The sequence below is a fragment of the Sinohyriopsis cumingii genome, chromosome 15 (genome assembly GCF_028554795.1).
Source record: "Sinohyriopsis cumingii isolate HCF-2022 chromosome 15, ASM2855479v2, whole genome shotgun sequence".
Classification (NCBI taxonomy): Eukaryota; Metazoa; Mollusca; class Bivalvia; order Unionida; family Unionidae; genus Sinohyriopsis; species Sinohyriopsis cumingii.
In genome coordinates, this window is record NC_142975.1 from 132,672,838 (window position 1) to 132,693,261 (window position 20,424).

A 20,424-nucleotide genomic window follows, 5' to 3' on the forward strand; every position below is an offset into this window, starting at 1 on the left:
GTTCATCATGTTTTGCCTAATGGTCCATAAAGTTTGGAAAATGATTATAAATGAAGATGCAGATGTAACTTTCTATTTAATTGTTTTAATGTAATTAGAAATTTTGATGAGGAAACTAAATTATTATAGTTTATTATTTGATTTAAAAAGACCTTATGAATTCAACCTTATTTAAATATATACAGTGGTGATTTAGCTCTACTGGTCATAGACCAGAAGACCTTATGTATGGTCTTTTATCCATTGTCCATTAGTTTGCACAAATTTGCTATTGCTATTGCTACTCATCCTAATCTACTTGTATAATTGCTATGAAATGTTACACACACATTTATTTCATGTCTTAGGGGCCCAGAGTGGCCAAGTGGTCTAAAGTGCTCTCCGTTACGGATCACTGCCATCTCACCTCTGTCTGCATGGGTTCAAGTCTTGGATTTGTCCAATGTTGGTATGTGAGAAAGCTTGCCAGTAGCTTCTCTTCTTGGGTTGGTGGTTCTTTCCAGGGTTTTCCATTAATACTGGCCACCATGTATAGCCTATCATGTGCTGAAAAATGGCGTTAAACACCACAAGAACAACAGTTTCATGTCTTGTTTGTCCCAGATCAAAATGGTGCTGTTCAGAGATCCATTATGGCTGCCACATTGGCGATCTTGAAAATCATGTTATTGCTGCTTCTGAATGGATTTGATAATAACATGAGATTATTGGTCCTAAATCATAATAGTGCCTGAATCTGATGTCCAATTTGGCCACCATGGCAGCCAGCTTGAAAATCTTGTTACTGCTACTCCTGGAATGGATGCTCATATCAAGATGAGGTTTTCCCTAAAAGAGTTCTTATGATGTCTGGTTGGTCCCAAATGAAACTGTTGCAGATCTGACAACCATTATGGCCACCATGGCAGCCATCTTGAAATTCCTATAGCTATTCCTCCAGAATGGATGGTGATTATAGCATGGGGTTTTCACTAAAAGACTTATTTTGATGTCCAGCTGTTCCTGAATCAAAATGGGGCCAATCTACCATCTGATATGCATGCCATGGCAGCCTTTTTTAAACTCTTGTTATAACAACTCCACTTGATAAAAGGTGACATTTTCATGGGGTTTTCACCTGAAGATGTCTTACGATGTCCAGTTGGCCATAAATGAAAAGGGTGCCAATCTGACATTCAATATGACCACCACAGCAGCCATCTTGAAAATGATGTTATATATGCTACTTCTCCAGAATGAAAAGTCATATTTTGAAAATTTGTTATCTCTACTCTTCCCCAAATGAATGGTTATATCAACATTGAATTTTCACCAATAGATTTCTAATGATACCTTGTCGGTCCCAAATGAATATAATGCCAGTCATACATGCAATAAGGCTGCCATGTGATAATGATTGCCTTTAAAATCTTGTTGTCACTACTCCCCATGAATTGATGATCAGTATGTGATGTGGGGTTTACACCAAAAGACTTCAAAGGATGTCTGCTGCTTTATTCAAAATGAAAATGGTGCCAAACAGAAATCCAGTATGTATGTCAGAGCAGCTAACATGAAAGACTTGTTATTGCCGAAGAATATGAGAGATGGTTTCAACACTCAGCAGTTAAAGGAAGTAATGATCTTATTTTGAATTCCTTGAACTTCTTTTTGGTTAATGGCCTCTTATTCAACCTCATCTGGCCATAACGTTAAGGGAGTTTTAAAGGTATGGTTATAAGTGTGTAGTGGGAAACTGCATTAGCTCATTTGGCTCAGTAATTGACTCATATTCAGAGAGTGATGGTTTGATACCCACCAAGGTCAGCACCCTATTTGGTATGACTTGGCTGGGGTTCAAACCTCTGACCTCCTAACCACTTGGCCACCGGAGTGGTCACATTAGGAGTAATATTACTAGTAATATGCACTGATTTACTTGCATTAACTTCTTCCTGGGTTATTATAGCATGTTTAATAGTAAATTTCATGTGATAAGAATGAATTAGCTTTGCAATTAGCACCTATCTGTTGCCTGTCCATAGGTAACATATTAACATATATATATGATGCTGTATCAAACAAAACACTGGATCACAGAACCATTGTATACTTTTCAATTTTATCTTGAATCATCACTTGCTTTGGTGCTGATCCAGACCAGTCTACTCGACTTTGTATGTTCAAAAATCCTAGTATTGTTTGTCACTTATGCATCCTTTATTTTATGCTGTTCCATATGAATTGCAGGCACTGATACACCTGGCACTGATACACCTGACACTGATACACCTGACACTGATACACCTGACACTGATACACCTGGCACTGATACACCTGACATGATGACTTGCTCCACTCTGTAATAGTAGCTCTACTGGAAAATTCTGTCTCATTTTAGTTTGTAGTTAATATGTCCATTATCTCTAATTCGACTGCTCAACCAGGTATTAAAGCTGATTTCTCAATATATGGGATGTATTCAGTTTGTTGAAATATTCTTCTGTGACTTTGATCTCTGCATCAGTAGGTTGGTGTTCTCATTGTTGATTACTTGTCCAACATAACCACTTATTTATTTCTACTTGTCCAACATAACCACTTATTTATTTCTACTTGTCCAACATAACCACTTATTTATTTCTACTTGTCCAACATAACCACTTATTTATTTCTACCTTTTGGGTAGCTGTAGGACAAAAAGGATTTAGATGAAGCATATTCTTTTCCAAAAGGCTTCCAGGCAAATAAATTTAATTTCTTTTCCATACTACAGTCCCTTTGATCATACAATTCTGCAGCATAATTTTTTTCAATCTTTCTGTTAATCTTGCCTCTAGTGTGGTATATTTATGGGTAAAAACTACCTGTAATTATGTGATTCTGAACTGGATTATTCATTGCACACTTTGATCGTGAATTTAGAGCAAGTTTTAATAATCACGATTCAGTGGGTCCTATAATAGAACTAAATAATCACAATTCAAATATCCTATAATAGTACTAAATAATCACGATTCAAGGATCCTTTAATAGTGCTAAATAATCATGGTTCAAGGGTCCTGTAATACCGTAGTACTAAATAATCATGATTCAAGGGTCCTATAATAGTACTAAATAATCATAATTCAAAGGGCCCTATAATAGTACTAAATAATCGAGATGCAAGGGTCCTATAATAGTACTAAATAATCATTATTCAAAGGGTCCTATAATAGTACTAAGTAATCATGATTCAAGGGTCTATAATAGTACTAAATAATCATGATTCAAGGGTCCTATAATAGTACTAAATAATCATGATTCAAAGGGTCCTATAATAGTACTAAGTAATCACAATTCAAGTGTCCTATAATAGTACTAAATAATCACAATTCAAGCATCCTATAACAGTGCTAAATAATCAAGAGTCAAGAGTCCTATAATAGTGCTAAATAATCATGATTCAGGAGTCATATAATAGGACTAAAAAATCATGATTCAAGGGTCCTATAATAATACTAAATAATCATGATTCAGTGGTCATATAATGGTACTAAATAATCACGATTGAAGGGTCCTATAATAATAGTAAATAATCATGATTATTGGGTCCTATAATAGTGCTGAATAATCAATTTTATAACTGTCTCAAGGTACACAAACATTTTGCTCATTGAAGGGAACCCCATTATAATTATGCTTTTGATTCAATATAAACTTGTTCTTTTGTCTTTTGTGCCATTTATCTGTAACTGTTCAAGACATTAGCTAAGTTGACATACAGATACAAATTCAGTCGGGGCCCCGAGTGGCCGAGTGGTCTAAAGCGCTCACTGTTTGGATCATTGCCATCTTACCTATGTCTGCATGGGTTCGAGTCCAAGGCTCAGCTAGCATGGGTATGTGGGAAATCCTGCCAGTAGCTTCTCATGGGTCGGTGGTTCTTCCCTGGGTTTTCCAGGGTTCTTCCTCCACCAGTTATACTGGCCGCCATGTATAGCCTATCTTGTGCTGAAAAATGGCATTAAACCCTAGAACAACAACAACAAATTCAATCATTTTTGCTATACTATGGTTTGGTACATAAAACAGTCAGCAGTTGTGGATCCCATCTACAGCATTAAAGCAGGGTTACCCAGTATATTTTATGTTGAAAAAACTAGTCATCTGTATCCTGTCTTTTCACCATTGCATGTACCCCCAATTACAAACATGAATCGGAAGGTGGATCAGGAGAAAAGGAAGGTTATGGCCTTTTATCACATAATCTGAGGCCAGGCAATATGTAATCTGTAAGATAAATCCAGGTATACTATTCAAAAGAGTTTGGGTTTTTTATAATTATTGTTAAATTTGCCTTAATTAAACCCTCACTTTTTGTTGTTTTCTAACATTAATTCCCCACTCAGTTGATTTCCATCTTAGATTACCAGATTATTAAGGATTAAAGTTGATTCTGAAGTCTTTCAGATTTCGCTTAGCATTAAATGTTTTTACTTTCTATGTAAAACTGAAGGCAGACTCAACGAAAAGTAAGCCTCTAGTCTTCATATTTGCCATATTTTTAAAATTAATTATATACCTAACTGCAATATCACAGACACAGATCTGCCATTGTCATTATATTCTGACAAAAAAGGGTCTAAATTGTTCATTCTTCATACAGTTTAAAGCAGATAGCATAGTCTGTGGTACATTACTGTTATGTATATTTAATTTATGCTGTGTGCTTAACTTTTGTCTGTGTGCTTGACTTTTGCCTGTGATTGATGGGTGTGGATAAAGGTTTGCCTACCTGACTTTTGTCATGCTTTTAAAAAGTAAACAAAATGTTTACTACAGTTTGAGTTGTTATGACTATGGTTTTATACTGACAGAAAAGAGTGAAAACCAATATGTTTTGTAAAATTCAACAAATAATTTGTTTCCCTAGAATACAAAAGTGAAAATTTAAAAAGACCTTTGTTTTGTGAATTAAGTCCCAAATAGTCCTAAAAGTTTTATCACAAGCCCAAATGTATAAAGTTCCAAATGCATTTTGTCATAATCCAAATAAGTTCCAATACTGAATGTGTTTATGTTCCTGTAGTCTTGAATGTGGTTTTTGTGCCAATGGCCTGGAGTTTGATGATGTACTAAGTCTTTTGGTTTATCACAGTAATATTGTCCAGACATGTCCTTGTCTGAACTCACTCTAATTTAATTAATGTTTCTGTTGAAGAATATTATTGATAAGCACTTCTGTATATCCAGCGAAGAATAAATTGAATAAATAATTCCATCCAGATGAAAAATTGAACACAACAACAAAAATGATTCTAATTCAAGATCTTAATGTAAGAATGAGCAATGTTTCAAGTACACAACATATAAACAAAATATGACACAATACTAGAATCAGGATGAGGGTCAAAAGTTTAGTTCTAGAACATCCTAAGTTGTCAACAAGATAAGGTCTACTGCTAAAATTACAATAAAGATCAAGACAAACATCAGTTACACCAGGTTTTTCCATGGGGGAACATCATGTCCTTGACTTAGATTAAGATAAACATGTTTACCTCCATTGATAATGATCCTAATATTTTAACCTATACTTAAAGAGAAATATTAGGTTTGTATCATGTTGTTTACAAAATCAATGTTCCTAATCAGCTACACAGTGAACATGATTTTGGTTTAAGGTCAGTTAAATGGATTACGGTCACTTTACAATCATGCATAATATACAATCATGAAGAAAAAGTCAACAAAAAATACAGATTAAATATGCACAACAGAGTTCAAGGGTTATTGAAAATTTCCATGGAATGGTTAGTTTTCCAGAATATTTTTTTGCTACAAAAGTCAAGTGGGATGTATAAGTAGAGTTTGGTAAACAATTTATTAATTCCAGTTGTAAAACCAGTTTATGGAATCATTTGCAGTTATATTCAGGTATAATTTGAGAGGATTTATTTATTTAAATTATTTATTGGAATTAAAAAGTGCTCAATGACTTTCTGACTAAAACACTACTTTCAGATTATTGAGAACTCATTCAAAGACATTCTGGATTATATTATTGTGGTAAATCAGGACATTGGAGACCATCATAATTCATTCTGAACATTCTGTACTTTTGGACTTGTGATAGAACATTTACGATTATTTAGAATTTAATTCACAATACTGTAAGTGTTTTAAATTTTCACTTTGTAACTTAAAAAATTATTTGTTGTTTTTACTAAACTTGTTGGTTTGGCTTCTTTCCATTATTTTGTTTAAGACCTAAAGTCATAACAGTAGACAGATAAATCTGGTTGACATGGTCACATGGTTTATCAGTTAGTAATGACAGATTCCATGAGTGCCATAGTTTCCTGTAAGGTGGGTCAGCTCATGTGTTTAAACTAATCAAAAACAGAAATGTATTCACCATCTGACTGAGAGATCTCCTTTTCTATAGAAGATTTTTAGCATCTCCTTCCCTTCTATAAGACATGCTGAATTTGAGAAATGCCATTAGACATGGATTTTATTAATATAAGTTTTGACCAAAAGGAAGGATGGGCTTGATTAAGGCAAGCAAGGGTGTTATGCTGATGATGGTATCTTTGCAGCTTCCAAATGGTTCAGGGTCAGCTTCACTATAGCAATGGATTACATATTATGGTTGTTAAAATTTATTTGGGGGTGATCAAAACTAATTTGTTGCTATTGCTAGCCCTCCTCCCCCACATGCTCTGATGCCTTGCATAATAATTGTCTATGAAAAGATGATTGTTCTGCACATGGGCAGTCAAGGTACACAAATGGACTGAGCCCTAATGACAATTTTTCACATCCAGGGAGAACATATTTCACACAAATTCTTTTGTATTTTACACTTATAAGATGACCCCTTCTCTTGAATTAATGGCTAAATCAAGACAACATGTTGTTGATATTGTGCATAAGAGTCCCAAGACAGTATGATCTTAATGAATATTTAGCAAACCAAACCATACACTGAAACAAATTCAACTCATAAAACTTATATCTATTAACTTTATTACAAATTTCACATTCACTATGAAGACTTGATTCATTCAGGAGATAATGGCTATTTGATTACTACCAAAATATGACATGTATGGATAAGTGAGTTATTGTAAACAATGCAAGATACACATGCAAGCTTGTCATATGAGGAATGGGCACAATTTAGGCATAATGCACAAAATTAATGCTAATGATACATATGTGCAATTATTAATGTTTTGGACAGCAGATCAGCACAGTAATGACCATATCATGCCAGTCAAAGGTGCAGTTCTACAAAAACTTTAACAAGATAAAATGTAAACCAGGAATATGTCAAGATAAAAGGTGAAAATTCAGACAAATGAAGATACAGTGAAATATAAAGCATAAAAATCCTTTATAAAATGTTGGAGATTGAATAAAACTTGAATCTGACATTGAGGTTTGCTACAGTCAAAAGATGTTGTATAGACCACATTCCCTCAAAATATTTGAGATTGTCTTGAGGGCTACACCATGATAAAGTTCTTTCATCAGATTTTTAAAAAGTCACTGTGCTGCGGGACCAGATTTATTGCATGAGCTTTCAAGTTCTCCATGGACATGGACCAAACCATGCTTTACATGTGTACTGTGTAAATCATTAAAAGTCTTATGCCAAGCATTCCAATGATAGATGTTTGAGTTATCAAGGTTCTTCTGCAGTCATAAATCTTTTTGTAGCTAATGAAGAAAAATGGTCATGTCTGGTTAAATGTTTTCAAGTTAAATAATTTAACAAGAAAACTAGGAGTCTTATGTAGTGTTCTTTGAGCAGGAGGGTTGTAAAACATCATTATAGAAGTTGTACTGCTGATTACAATGAGTGGTTACCAGTCTTATACCTGATTAATGCTTCCCTTAATTGTCACATAATAAGGCCCATCCTCCTTGTTTAAAAAAAATATGGCAAACATTAACATTTGTTTTGTTAATATTAAGCCCATCCCTTTTTTCGAAACTTTACAAATGCAAATCATGTCTTTTGGGCTAATCGTTGGAGTAATATGTGAGAGTTTAACTTGAAATCTGTGGCTTGTACGGGTCCCTCACTATATTACTTGTTCAAGGGAGCCATGCAAGTATACTGTGATATAGGCAGCCACCTTATGCTAGGGTATATTGTACAGGGGTCCCTCATTATAACACTTGTTTAATGGAGCCATAAAAGTACATATTGATAATAGACAAGGTCACCTAATATTGGAGTACATTATTTATAAAATACAGTAAAACCTGTCTTGAGAGACCACTGCTATGAGAGACCATCTGTATTGAGAGGCCAGGTTCTCCATGCACAGATTTATTGATTATATAGTGTTATGACCTGTCACGAGAGACCACCTGTCTTGAGAGACCATTATGTTCTGGCAGAAGGGGTGGTCTTTCAAGACAGTTTCCACTGTATAATTCAACTAAAAGAATGGGATGTGTGGTGGTGTTAAATCATGAACCATGACACACTGAGGTGCTTTATATCAAGGGACAACTGTATATGAGTTGTATATTAAAATTGTAATGTTATTTCATTTAACTGATTTAAATGTACATGGATATATTTCAATTGGTAGAATGCAACGAAAATGTACGGTAGTTTTATAAATTCTGGAGATGTTGCTGAGTTTTTTTTCTCCCTTGTGTTCTTTATGCTCAACTTTTGTCAGGATGTTTTCTAAGTTCGAGTAAGTTTATGTTACGTCATTCATTTATGATATAGTTTGCACATGTGAGATAGCAATGAGGGAATAATAAAATCCATCGCATGAACCGGAATGGAAATCCCACAAAGGGAATGGAATGAAAATCCCACAAAGGGACCAGATTGGAAATCCCACAAAGGGAACAGAATGGAAATCCCACAAAGGGACCAGATTGGAAATCCCACAAAGGGAACAGAATGGAAATTTCACAAAGGGAACAGAATGGAAATCCCACAAAGTGAACAGAATGGAAATACCACAAAGGGAACAGAATGGAAATCGCACAAAGGGAACAGAATTCTAATTTTGGCTGAAATGAGGCTTTGCTATTAGTTCTGACCACAAACTTTGATCCTAAGGTGGGATTTCCTACAACAACACATACAGTGGATTTTTTCACTCATTTCTCACTGAAAAATAGTGATAGAAAAGTAAAAGAGGGCATGTCATCACTATTGATGAAGCTTCAGAAATGCAGAGTATTTGATCAAAGTTTTCTAATTTTAGAAATAGTAAACATCAATTACAGTTTATAGGCGGAAAAATGTGTTCTTGAAAAAATTAAACTGTGAGAAAAATTGCAGGTATTGGTGACATCATAGGCATAATGATGACATCTAAGTCATTACGTGGACTCATATGGGATAGGAGTATCCCACTTGACATTCTCACATGGGCAAACTGTATCTCATTTATATAATTTTGAGAGAAACACCTACCATAAATCCTAACTTACAAGTCAGGTCCAACTGCAAACATAGACCTAAATGTAATTTATTCTTCTGATTAGTCTGCAATAAACTGCATATACTATACCATGTCTGTCAATACATTATGTGATAGCAGATCCATATCTGTCAATACATTATGTGATAGCAGATCCATATCTGTCAATACATTATGTGATAGTAGATCCATATCTGTCAGTACATTATGTGATAGCAGATCCATATCTATCAATACATTGTGATAGCAGATACATATCTGTCAATACATTATGTGATAGCAGATCCATATCTGTCAATACATTATGTAATAGCAGTTTGCAGCTGGATCTGATATGTAAGTGAGATGTATGGTTTTCCAAAATCTTGCACCAGATATAATCATCATCTTGCCTGTGACCCAGATAACATCCATTACACTCATATCATATCAGACATAAGTGTAATCTTAATGACATATTATTTGATACAGAATAAAAACATTTGAGAAAAATGGTTAATTATGCATTGATATGGGATAGGGAAATCCCATTCATAGGGCCAAAATATGTGTGGAGGAACTTGACAACTCTTTATTCCTGCCATCAAATTCAGGTCTTTATGCGGGAATTTCACACCATGACATGTTATAGATTCTCTTGGTTTCGTTAACCTTGTATACTTGTATCCATCAGTATGTACATGATGCTATGATTGAAAAAAATCTCGATCATCTGCCAAATCTGTTGGTGACAGTTTGCATAATGTTAGGCCATATTTTCACATCAAATTTTCACAAAAAATAGTTGTTTTTGTAAAATTTGCCTTGAGTACTTGTACTTATATATTTATCACTTTTTCAGGTTGTGTCAAGGAATTCTCAAAGTCCTTCCAGAGTCTCATTCTCAGTCAGCTCAACCCATGATATATCTCACCTTTATTACCAGGTAAACATATTCCATTTAAATGTTAACTTTATTGTCTCTCCTCAGAAATTTCCTCACATAGGAGGAAAATTCCTCCTCACACATTTTCATAAGCAGTGGCCTTCAGCTTTTAAGAGGGCAAATTTAGTGAATGGATTGCATTTAGGGCCTTTCTATTTTAATTCATAGACTCAGCAGGACTTAGGAAAAAAATATAATTAATATCCCCACAAAAACCAAAAGACCCAGTAACTAGCTAAATAAATTTAGAAGCCCCCACATAAAAACCCATAACATATCATTCAATTTTATAATGATATTAATAAATAATTCACTTACGAAGCACCTGTAAAAAACTAAGGAAACTGCAAAATCGGATGTCCTAGATGTCCTTAACGAACCGAGTAATCAGCTAGGACTCCAGTCCTAGATGTCCTTAACAAACCGTGTAATCGGCTAGGACTCCAGTCTCTTGCTAAATAAAGTATAAATAACATTCAATCTCTAAAAACATTAATAAATAAATAACTTAAAGAGGCAGTATCTAAAAACTTATAAATAATATAATGTAGGAAGCACACCCTAAACACCTCAACTAGTAATACCATAATAACCTTGAAAATCTCTCTTCATACATGATTTCTACTAACAACCACTATAAACAGCATAGAACACCCACCTTTTTAGAATATTTTGAAGGAGGAGAAAAAGAAAGAAAAAAAACGCGCAAGAAACACCAGGCAAATGCAACAAGAAACCAGCGATGTGAATCAACCAGGACCGTTCCCAAGCTCTCCTTCCACTAATGACAGCCAACCATTGAACTGTAAGGGACCTTTATGGACCCACAGATTGAGGCCAAACTATCAGAGTTCCTTGAACCCATAAAAGCCTGGGGGAGGTGGCACCATTCCCTTCCCCAGGAACAACTAGCAGGCTGCGGTGCAGTCAGAAAAAAGTGGCACAGGCACAATTGTGTGCACACCACTTTAATTAAACTCAACAACAACTTTCTATTTTGGAATCAAAAGGTCAAAGGACATGGTCACTGAGATTGAAAGAATATATTGGTTTCTACACAGTAATTTGACCTCTATATTGCAGATGTGGACTCAATTTTGTGGATGGCTTGCACCTAGCCTCTAGTAAAAGCCTTTAGATTTTGGGGTCAGAGATCAAGGTCACTGACTGACAAATATATAAGAAATTGTTTCTGTACAAAATGTTCAATATTCGACCATGCGCCTGCACAGTTTTATGATGACATGCACTTTGTGTAAGAAAGACTTTGAGGTCAAAAGGTCAAAAATCAAAGTTGCTGTAAATGAAAGAAGGTAACTGTTAAATATGAACTATGATGTACCAAGACCAAAGTTTCTGGATTGTTTGCACATAAGGAGGTCCATGATTTTGGGGTCAAGGTCATTGTGACTGAAAGTGAAATGCATTATGCTGAACAACTTAATCTCTAGATAAGTTCCTTGTGGATGACTTGCACTTAATTTAATAATAAGAATAATAAGAATAATGATAATAATAATGACTTTATTTAAAGAGAGTAACACAGTTATCTGAATGGAACTAATCCTCATTGTGTCCCTCTATTGTATGTATATTTTCATATTTTCATTCAAAGTATGACTGCATAGTATCACACACACACACACAAGCATTGATAATAAGCTGTATTTATATGGACACAATAAACAGAAAATTTAGATGATCATGCTTCAACTAGGTACATTTTGTATATACAGCTCAGATGTAGCAAGACAACAAAATGGAAGGTTAGTGAATTTTTACTTTAAGTTGTAATGTATTGGTAAAATTGAACATGTTCCACTTTTCATCCATTGAATTAGGTTATAATTAAATGCATTTATCTTTGTACTTTCTCTGATTTCTTTTGGAATTCTGTTTCAAATTAGTGACCCTGAATATTGAAAACTTTTCTTAAAGTGTTCTTTATTTGGTTTGGAATGGAAAGGTGATGGTTGAAATTGATCTTAAATTGGGAGGCTTGCCTTGTTTTCTAGCAAAAAATAGTTCCTTGAGATATAATAGGGCCATGTTGTTTGAAATTGTATGCATGTATTCATTCGCTTAATGTTAACATATCATTCATTGTATTTGGTATGTTTTCATCTAAGATGATTCTGCAAGCTCTTTTTTTGCAAGCAGAATAATTTGTAAATATTCTTGTCAGAAGTGTATCCACAGATTACATTATAAAAGTCTACGTTTGGTTGATTTGTAATATATTAACCTATGTTTAGTGATGGCCTTCTCTTGCCTTGTAACCACAGACACATTAAACTTTATTACATGTGATTTGAATACATTCATTCCATTGCAGATTGTCATCACCCCAAGGATATTGTCATGGGTTACCATTTGTAGGCAAATTTCATTCAACTTAAGATTCAGAATGGTTATTTTCCACTCTTACTCTCTTTTTGTTTGGGTGTTTTTATTGTTGTAGGGTTCAATGCCATTTTTCAACACAAGATACATGGCAGCCAGTATAAATTGTGGATATCGAAACAAATGTGTGAAAACAACTATACTAAATCATTGTGCAAAGTGCAGAGAATGACTTGCATTTGTGAACTTGCTTTTCCATAATGGTAAAATATTTTGTTAGAAAATAGGAAATTAATAACGTGTTCATAAACAAACACTATACTCATGTAAAACCAGAGAACTAAGTGCAGTAGACCTGCAGTGGTCACAAGTCACTTATATAAAAAATTTAAGCTGAATGCATGTACAATTTCATGCCCTTTCAATTTCCAGCTGATAAAGCGGACATTATTTACTGGTCAACTGATTGTGTCTAATAACACCGCCAAGCCCAACAAACATCTTGGTGGCTTTTGTTTTTTGATGTTTATTAAACTGTGATAATCTTCTATCAACCACCACATTGTCTGCTGCTTGGTTGTATATGCAGTTAAAGAAGAAACACATGTCGTCTATTGTTTGAGCAACAATTGTCTAGAGAATTAATTGAAGACAATCACAAAGACAACTTACTGGCTTTACTCATGGACCAGTAATAAGAAACATTTCTGATAATGTTTATTTTGGTATAACACTTCAAGAACCTGGTGATATCGTTAAATTTCAGAAGCTATGCCAAGATCATATTATATTAAAATTCTTACATGAACTCTTCCCCAAAATGATAATAAACGTTTTACACACTATTTCTTGTACTTAAAAAAAAATACACATAGATGTATTTAGAATTTCAGGAACCAGACCAAGATCATATTAAATTCGAATTCATAAGCGATCTCTTCCCCATAATGACAATAATTTTTTTATGCACTATTTCTTGTACTTTGAACAAAAAAATTTTCATGTGCTAATGAATATACAAAATTTCAGAAGTCAATCTAAGACTGCATTATATATGAATTTGCGTTATAACAGGGCACATTATAGCGGGGGTTGCACTGTATATAAATTGGACAAGTTTTAATAATAAAAATCAAATGTTCACTTTACAGTAACTGAATTACATAAAAATAATAATATTGATTGACTAATTGTGCATGATATGTTTGAAGATATGAAATATTACATAGACAGTAAGGCACCTCTGTTGAGGCGAAGGTAAAGTTATATGAATTTGTAATCCTTTCATTGACCAACATAAAGCTGACATCAGGTTTACTGGCCGATTAAATTTCATACTTATCGAAACTAAAGATCTGTCAGTGTTTTATTATTGTTATATTATTTACTTCAGAACTTTATTGACTCTGTGTTGTAAAAATATTTAAGCTGCTCATACAAGCTGAAACAAATTACTGCTACTTTACTACATTGTATTCACAAAACATTGCTTATAACAAAACTAGAGTTGAAAACTTGTCTTCATTTCAGTGTGTTTTGAAGTGTCCAGCTCGTAGCTAAGTCTTGCCTGAAATTTTAGAATGCAAAAACAGTGTAGCACATCAAAAACATTGAAGCTATTTATCTTGGCTGTTAGATTTATTGAAATACTTGGACCACCTGGTGTGATCGACTAACAATGAAAGCAACTACCAAAAAGCCCAAAGTATTCTGCATGCTTACGATCTAGGATGCTGAGATTATTGTCAGGTGCAGAATGTCACAAAAATTTATCATGCTGTCATACAAATGTCAGTGATGTTACAACAGTTCAGTATGATGAATGATCACATGAGTTTGTGTCATCCAGTTTAAAATAAAAAATCTCGCACACAGGAATCATGTAATATGTGAAGTTCTATGTGACCCACTATTATACGTTGGGGTGGGATGCTCCCAATATTTATTTGAATTACTGTGGAATTCCCACCCTGGCTCGTTTGGTAGGAAGTGAAATTAGTGATAGAGAGCAGTAAAGCTCCAAGCCCCCAGTCAGCAATACCGACAGTTAAATTATTAAGAACACAAAGGTTAAATTCAAAAGAATAACAATTTAATACAAATTAAACGATATTAATTTCTCAACCAGTCTTCTTCCTCTTGACCATGTAACAACCTATTTCATCACGTGATTATAGTGTGAGATGGCTTTCCCCTGTACTTGGTTTCTACTCATCTGTGTTTACTCCACCAATTCCTTTCCTCCTTCTGGCATTCTCCGTACTCCGATTCTTCCTATCCTCTTCCCCTTTTGTCTCCTTTTCTCCTCCTCCTTCTCGCTCTCTTTCTCCAGCAACTAGGTTTGTTCTTGGCCTACTGCCTTGTTCTATCCTGTCTCTCTGAGACTAGGGACTTGACTACCCGGTAGTTCTGTCCCCAAAAGCTTCCTACGAAAAACACAAGGACATTAGCATTTGTGTTAGCCATCTCGCCTCACACTACATCAACTGTCAATCATTCATCAAATCAAGGCTATCTACATCTTTGGTCATGCATTCGTGCACATAAAAAAACCCACACGTTCTTATAGAAACAACGATGCAATAAGAGCGGTATCCTACTTATCATACAGAAATCACTAAATTGCATCACATCAATATATATATATATATATATATATATATATATATATATATATATATATATATATATATATATATATATATATATATATATATATATATATATATATATATATTCTTAATCTCATTATTCTCAACAATATCACAACAATCTGACACATTTCTGTACATTACACTCCCACAAGTGTACGCAAATATTCAAATATCCATATTATTTAAATTTACACACCACAACCAGTTCCAAAGTTAAGATTTAATATTTAATTCAACAATTGCAAAATCTAGAATATCACATAAATAAATACACTAGTTTACCACGAAGTAACTAAATAGCAAATTACAATATTAATTCTGACGAGCAAGCAATCTACATAATCATAGCTCATTTCTCAAGTACACATGTAAATTAAACAATACAAAGGTAATTCTACGTACTCACGATTCTAGTAAGTAAATATACATACTGCACATAATTGCAATTACAATGCCGTAACATTCTGCAACAATCGAGCAAATAACTCCCTGACCTTTACGAAGCTTTCTGTCCCTGAAATGTACCAAGGTTTTTCCAGCCAAATCATGAGTGGCTCCCGGAGTGAGTATTTCTCTTGACCAGTACGATGGCTTACAATCACTAATTCATTCCCAGCCCAAATGACTGTTAAATTCTAGTTCGAATTGATGGCCCCACCTTTTCTCAGTTCTGATTGGATATCAATTCTACCCCAGTCGGTCCAGCTTAACAAACGAGCCTCAGGCCATCTGTCAACGCAGGGAGATTTACAACATCATCGAGGGTCCTTTGTTCTAGAGCAAAGCTTCTAACGTCTACATGTTAGTTTTCACACCTAACGAAGAGAACACTTGTACAAACATGAATCGCCACGACATTGCAGGGTCGACATACTCATGGCGTTAACCCATTCCTTTGTTCCTGACTTACATAATCATGGGCAGGCAAACGTGACATAATACATGATGAAGTAAGCTGAAGAAACTACTTTCCCTTGTTTGAGTTACTACATCTGGGAATGAATCCTGGACCAGAGTCAGATTAAAATCAAGATCTGCAATATAATGGGGATATGACAGGCACTGATAAAAGTTTAGGTGACACTTGGAATTCCCAAAGCAATATCATTAGATGTCATTTGTTCTTAATCATGGTTTTTTTTTCACTTTCAGAAATATGAAAGCTGTAATTTGTTTTGTTAATTTAAAGGTCAACAGAAGATGACTTCTTGTCACTGCTCATCAGATATACTACTATAATTAGATCTTGATTTGGGGCCCTGACTGGCCAATTGGTCTAAAGTGCTCACCATTATGGATCACTGCCATCTGAACTCTGTCTGCATGGGTTCGAGTCTTGGTTTGGCCAATGTGGGTATGTGAGAAAACTTGCCATTAGCTTCTCGTGGGTCAGTGGTTCTTTCCAGGGTTTTCCCGGGTTCTTCCTCCACCATTTATACTGGCCACCATGTATAGCCTATCTTGTGCTGAAAAATGGCATTAAACCCTACAACAACACCAACATTAGATTTGTTTTTAATCAGACTGCCTAGTATCACAAAGTTGAACATGATAGTTGCTGACATACATGAATGTGTTTAGGTTATATTATTACTGTTTCCTTGAGCCCGGACATTTTTTTTCTTTGAGTGACTGAAAATATTATATCAGTCAGTATGTTCTGTATACATAGTACAATGTGTGGAATGAAAACCTGCCAGCAAAATTCAGAACATCAACACTGTACCTGGCTCCTACATACCTCCTGAAGAGTGAACCTCAACTAGAGTACATACTCAGCAGTGTGGAACACTTTCCTGTCAAGTGCATCAACAATGTGTGAGGCAGAACATTTTTTTTTATTTGAACTCAGGAAACTTTATGTGGGTGGTTTTGATGGTTATTATTATCAAAAGAATGATCAACCTTAGTGCTATTGCCCAGATCAAGTGAAAAAAAAATGAAATTAATGGATGAAATGAAAGGAGGTCCAAGTTATACAATAGAATTCAGGGCCAGTGTGACATGGAGATGTGCCTTTAGTAGCCTGTGACATGGAGATGTGTGTTTAGTAGCCTGTGACATATTGATGTGCCTTTAGTAGCCTGTGACATGTTGATGTACCTTTAGTAGTCTGTGACATGGAGATGTGCCTTTAGTAGCAGGTGACATGGAGATGTGCCTTTAGTAGCAGGTGACATGGAGATGTGCTAAGAGACTTTTGATTAATTGCAATAAGATAACACAAGATGCCCTTGTCTAAATTCACCATAATTCCAAGTTAATGTTTCTGTCCAAGATTATCATTGAGAAGCACTTCATATTTTCATTGAATAGTAATTTGAATAAATAATTCCACCCAAAATGAAATACTGAACATGACAATAAGAATGATTCCATTAAAGATGTTAAAAGCAAGAATACATTTATTTTCAAGTAAACAAGATGTAGCCCACCTTGTGGGGGTGGGTTAATTGGTGGCTTGTACCTTCATACAAGATGTCCGCTTTATTCAGATCTCGTTATCTAGGAGATTATTGCCCTGATGAACTAAATATTAATATAAAGGGTGGAACTTATAGGTGGAATAAATAGAGATCTGAACAGATGTATAGAACAGAACAACACAAGCCCCCATATACGAAAACCACAATTTAATCAATTATATAAACTATTGTGATAACACATTACATTAGGAAGATAAACTTCTTTTTTAAATAAATCTTGCACCGAATTTCAAACACAAATATATTTATATAAATAACAGATCTGTTTCAATGATAGAATTGGTTCATCATAGAATTGAGTGAACAATTGAAGTCATTGCCTTGTACAGCTTCCTAACCTGTGCATTCTGGTTCACTCCAGCATCACAGTAGTTGTTCCTCTCGGTCCTTCCACTCTTTTGTTTTTCTCCTCCAACCTCCCTACTGTCTCGCCTCTTTCTGGCCCTTAAACTTTGTGTGGGTAGGTGGATACGTAAGCATGTAGATACTTGTATCAGTAGGTACATGGCTACATCACTGTATATGTCAATGGAGCTATTTCCCCTTTTAAAATAAACAGAAAAGCAACCTAAATTTTCTGTCAGTTATTATACTGGGAATCGATCATTACTCCCTTCTCGTTATGGTCAGATATCGTTCATTCAGAATTAAGACAGATACCAAGGCTATCTGGTCAGCTAAACATGGCAGACCATAAACAAAACTAGTTTCATAAGATTAATGTACTTCCTAATGACTATTCGATCCTGACTCGCATTAACAGCACACGAGACATAACAGTTCCATTCTCATCTCAATTACATGAATGAATGAAATTCATTAAATGCCTCATCTAGGCTATTTTAAGTGAATACACACATTCAGGTCTTTATCATACATGAAATCATCTAAGATCAGTGAATTCAAACGGAATACAATTGGATTCTCGTAACTCATATCAGCTAAAGTAATGCATGAAATCATCAAATACCCAGTTCCTATCCAAACAAGATGACAACTTCAACCAATTCGTCAAACTTATATAAAAAAGATTATTGTACAAATTCAGATGAACTCAAACACAGTTATATTCATATCAAGAAAGTTAATCTTCGAAATTTAAACAAATTCATGCAAATATAAGCAAATAAATTCATGCAAGTCGTAATATTGGTAACAACAAATTACATGAAATTGATGCAAATACCTCGTGCTTCAAGCTTTGTTCGCTTATACCACCAGAATTGTGTCCGTTGACTTTCCAGACATCCGGTCCTTTTGACCAATGTTTTACAAGAGAATTTCTTCCTAATTCAGTCTCGGAGTCCCTTATGATTTTCACTCTTGCAGGAAAATTGCAGACTGACTAGATTTCTTTCGATGAGGGCAATTTAACCCAAGAAATTTTTGTGTGGGATCCACGCCCCTTATTTAGTCTAACTAATCAGGATTAAACATATTTACCACCTTTTATAACTCGGCACCAAAATTGTGGTCAGCATGACTTATAAAATTCCAAACAACACATCTGGAAAACTTCAAATCTGACAGTTCCAGTATAGAATCAAAGGTAATCTTCCCTTTTCAAGTTGTCTAATGGTTAAGTAAGGGAAGGCTTAATTAAGAATTACTTCCTCTCCTGACACAGACATTAGAAATAATTGCAGTATAGCGATTTTAACAAGCACCTGTCCCCATATATCTAATTAATTGTTCTCTGGCCCAAATTAATGTGCTTGTTATAGATTGACAGAAATTTGCATCCTTACAAAAGATTATATAAAAATAATAAACAAAAGAAGAACCAGCATGTAGGTCACAAGTTCATTTTGAGACAATTATAAATTGTAAACAGAAAAAATCTGTTATTAAAATTAAAGTAAAGAACATGTGCTGGTTCGTCATGGGGGAAGTCCAAAATCCTAGACCTGGTGTGGAGCTATCTTCTTGTTTAGTAAGATAAATATGCAAGCTAAATATTGTATTACCGGTAGGTCCTTACTACTTAGATAGAACATCATATCCTCTTGTTGCATCAGATATTGTCATGTCATAATTCAAACACACACTAGTTGCTAATATGGTGCCAGGTCACAACCTTTGCATACCATAAAGTAATTTGTGTACATACCTCTTCATTATATAGTGTGTGAACTTTTAATGTTTTCCATTAATGCATCCAGCTTCCAAATAGATTCTAGATCAGTTCCTTCCATAAACAGAACATAGTAAAGGAAGATGAATTCTCTTGCAGACTATTTAACATTACACATCTCTAGCACAGTCTAGCCTCACTTAATAAACAATTAGGCCCCTGCCAGATGAACTATTAATCTGTATGTTGACTAATGTCAGACACATGTACGTTGCTCAATGCTAATACACTGATTCATAATTTAATAGAATTCACATCTTTTTTATACAAATGAATTAATGAAATTCACTTATTATCTTAACAACAACACTTGCTAACTAACAATTCAGTGTCATCACTTCCGACAGATCATAACAATATCATTTCCTAGCATACATGATGCACATGACATATACATGATAAATTCAAACAATTATCTCAAGACTCCTATCAAGAAAATAATATATGAAAT

General features: G+C 34.6%; 1 protein-coding gene across 2 annotated transcripts in view; it reads left to right on the plus strand.

Moving 5' to 3' along the window:
• LOC149782797 (CD109 antigen-like) overlaps nt 1–20,424 on the plus strand; it is a 642,407-nt gene that overhangs the window by 511,589 nt on the left and 110,394 nt on the right. For both annotated transcript variants that reach the window (XM_089934311.1, XM_089934312.1), the window contains exon 16: nt 10,273–10,356. In XM_089934311.1, the coding sequence (XP_089790437.1) occupies nt 10,273–10,356 (84 nt within the window). The remainder of the gene's footprint in view (nt 1–10,272; nt 10,357–20,424) is intronic.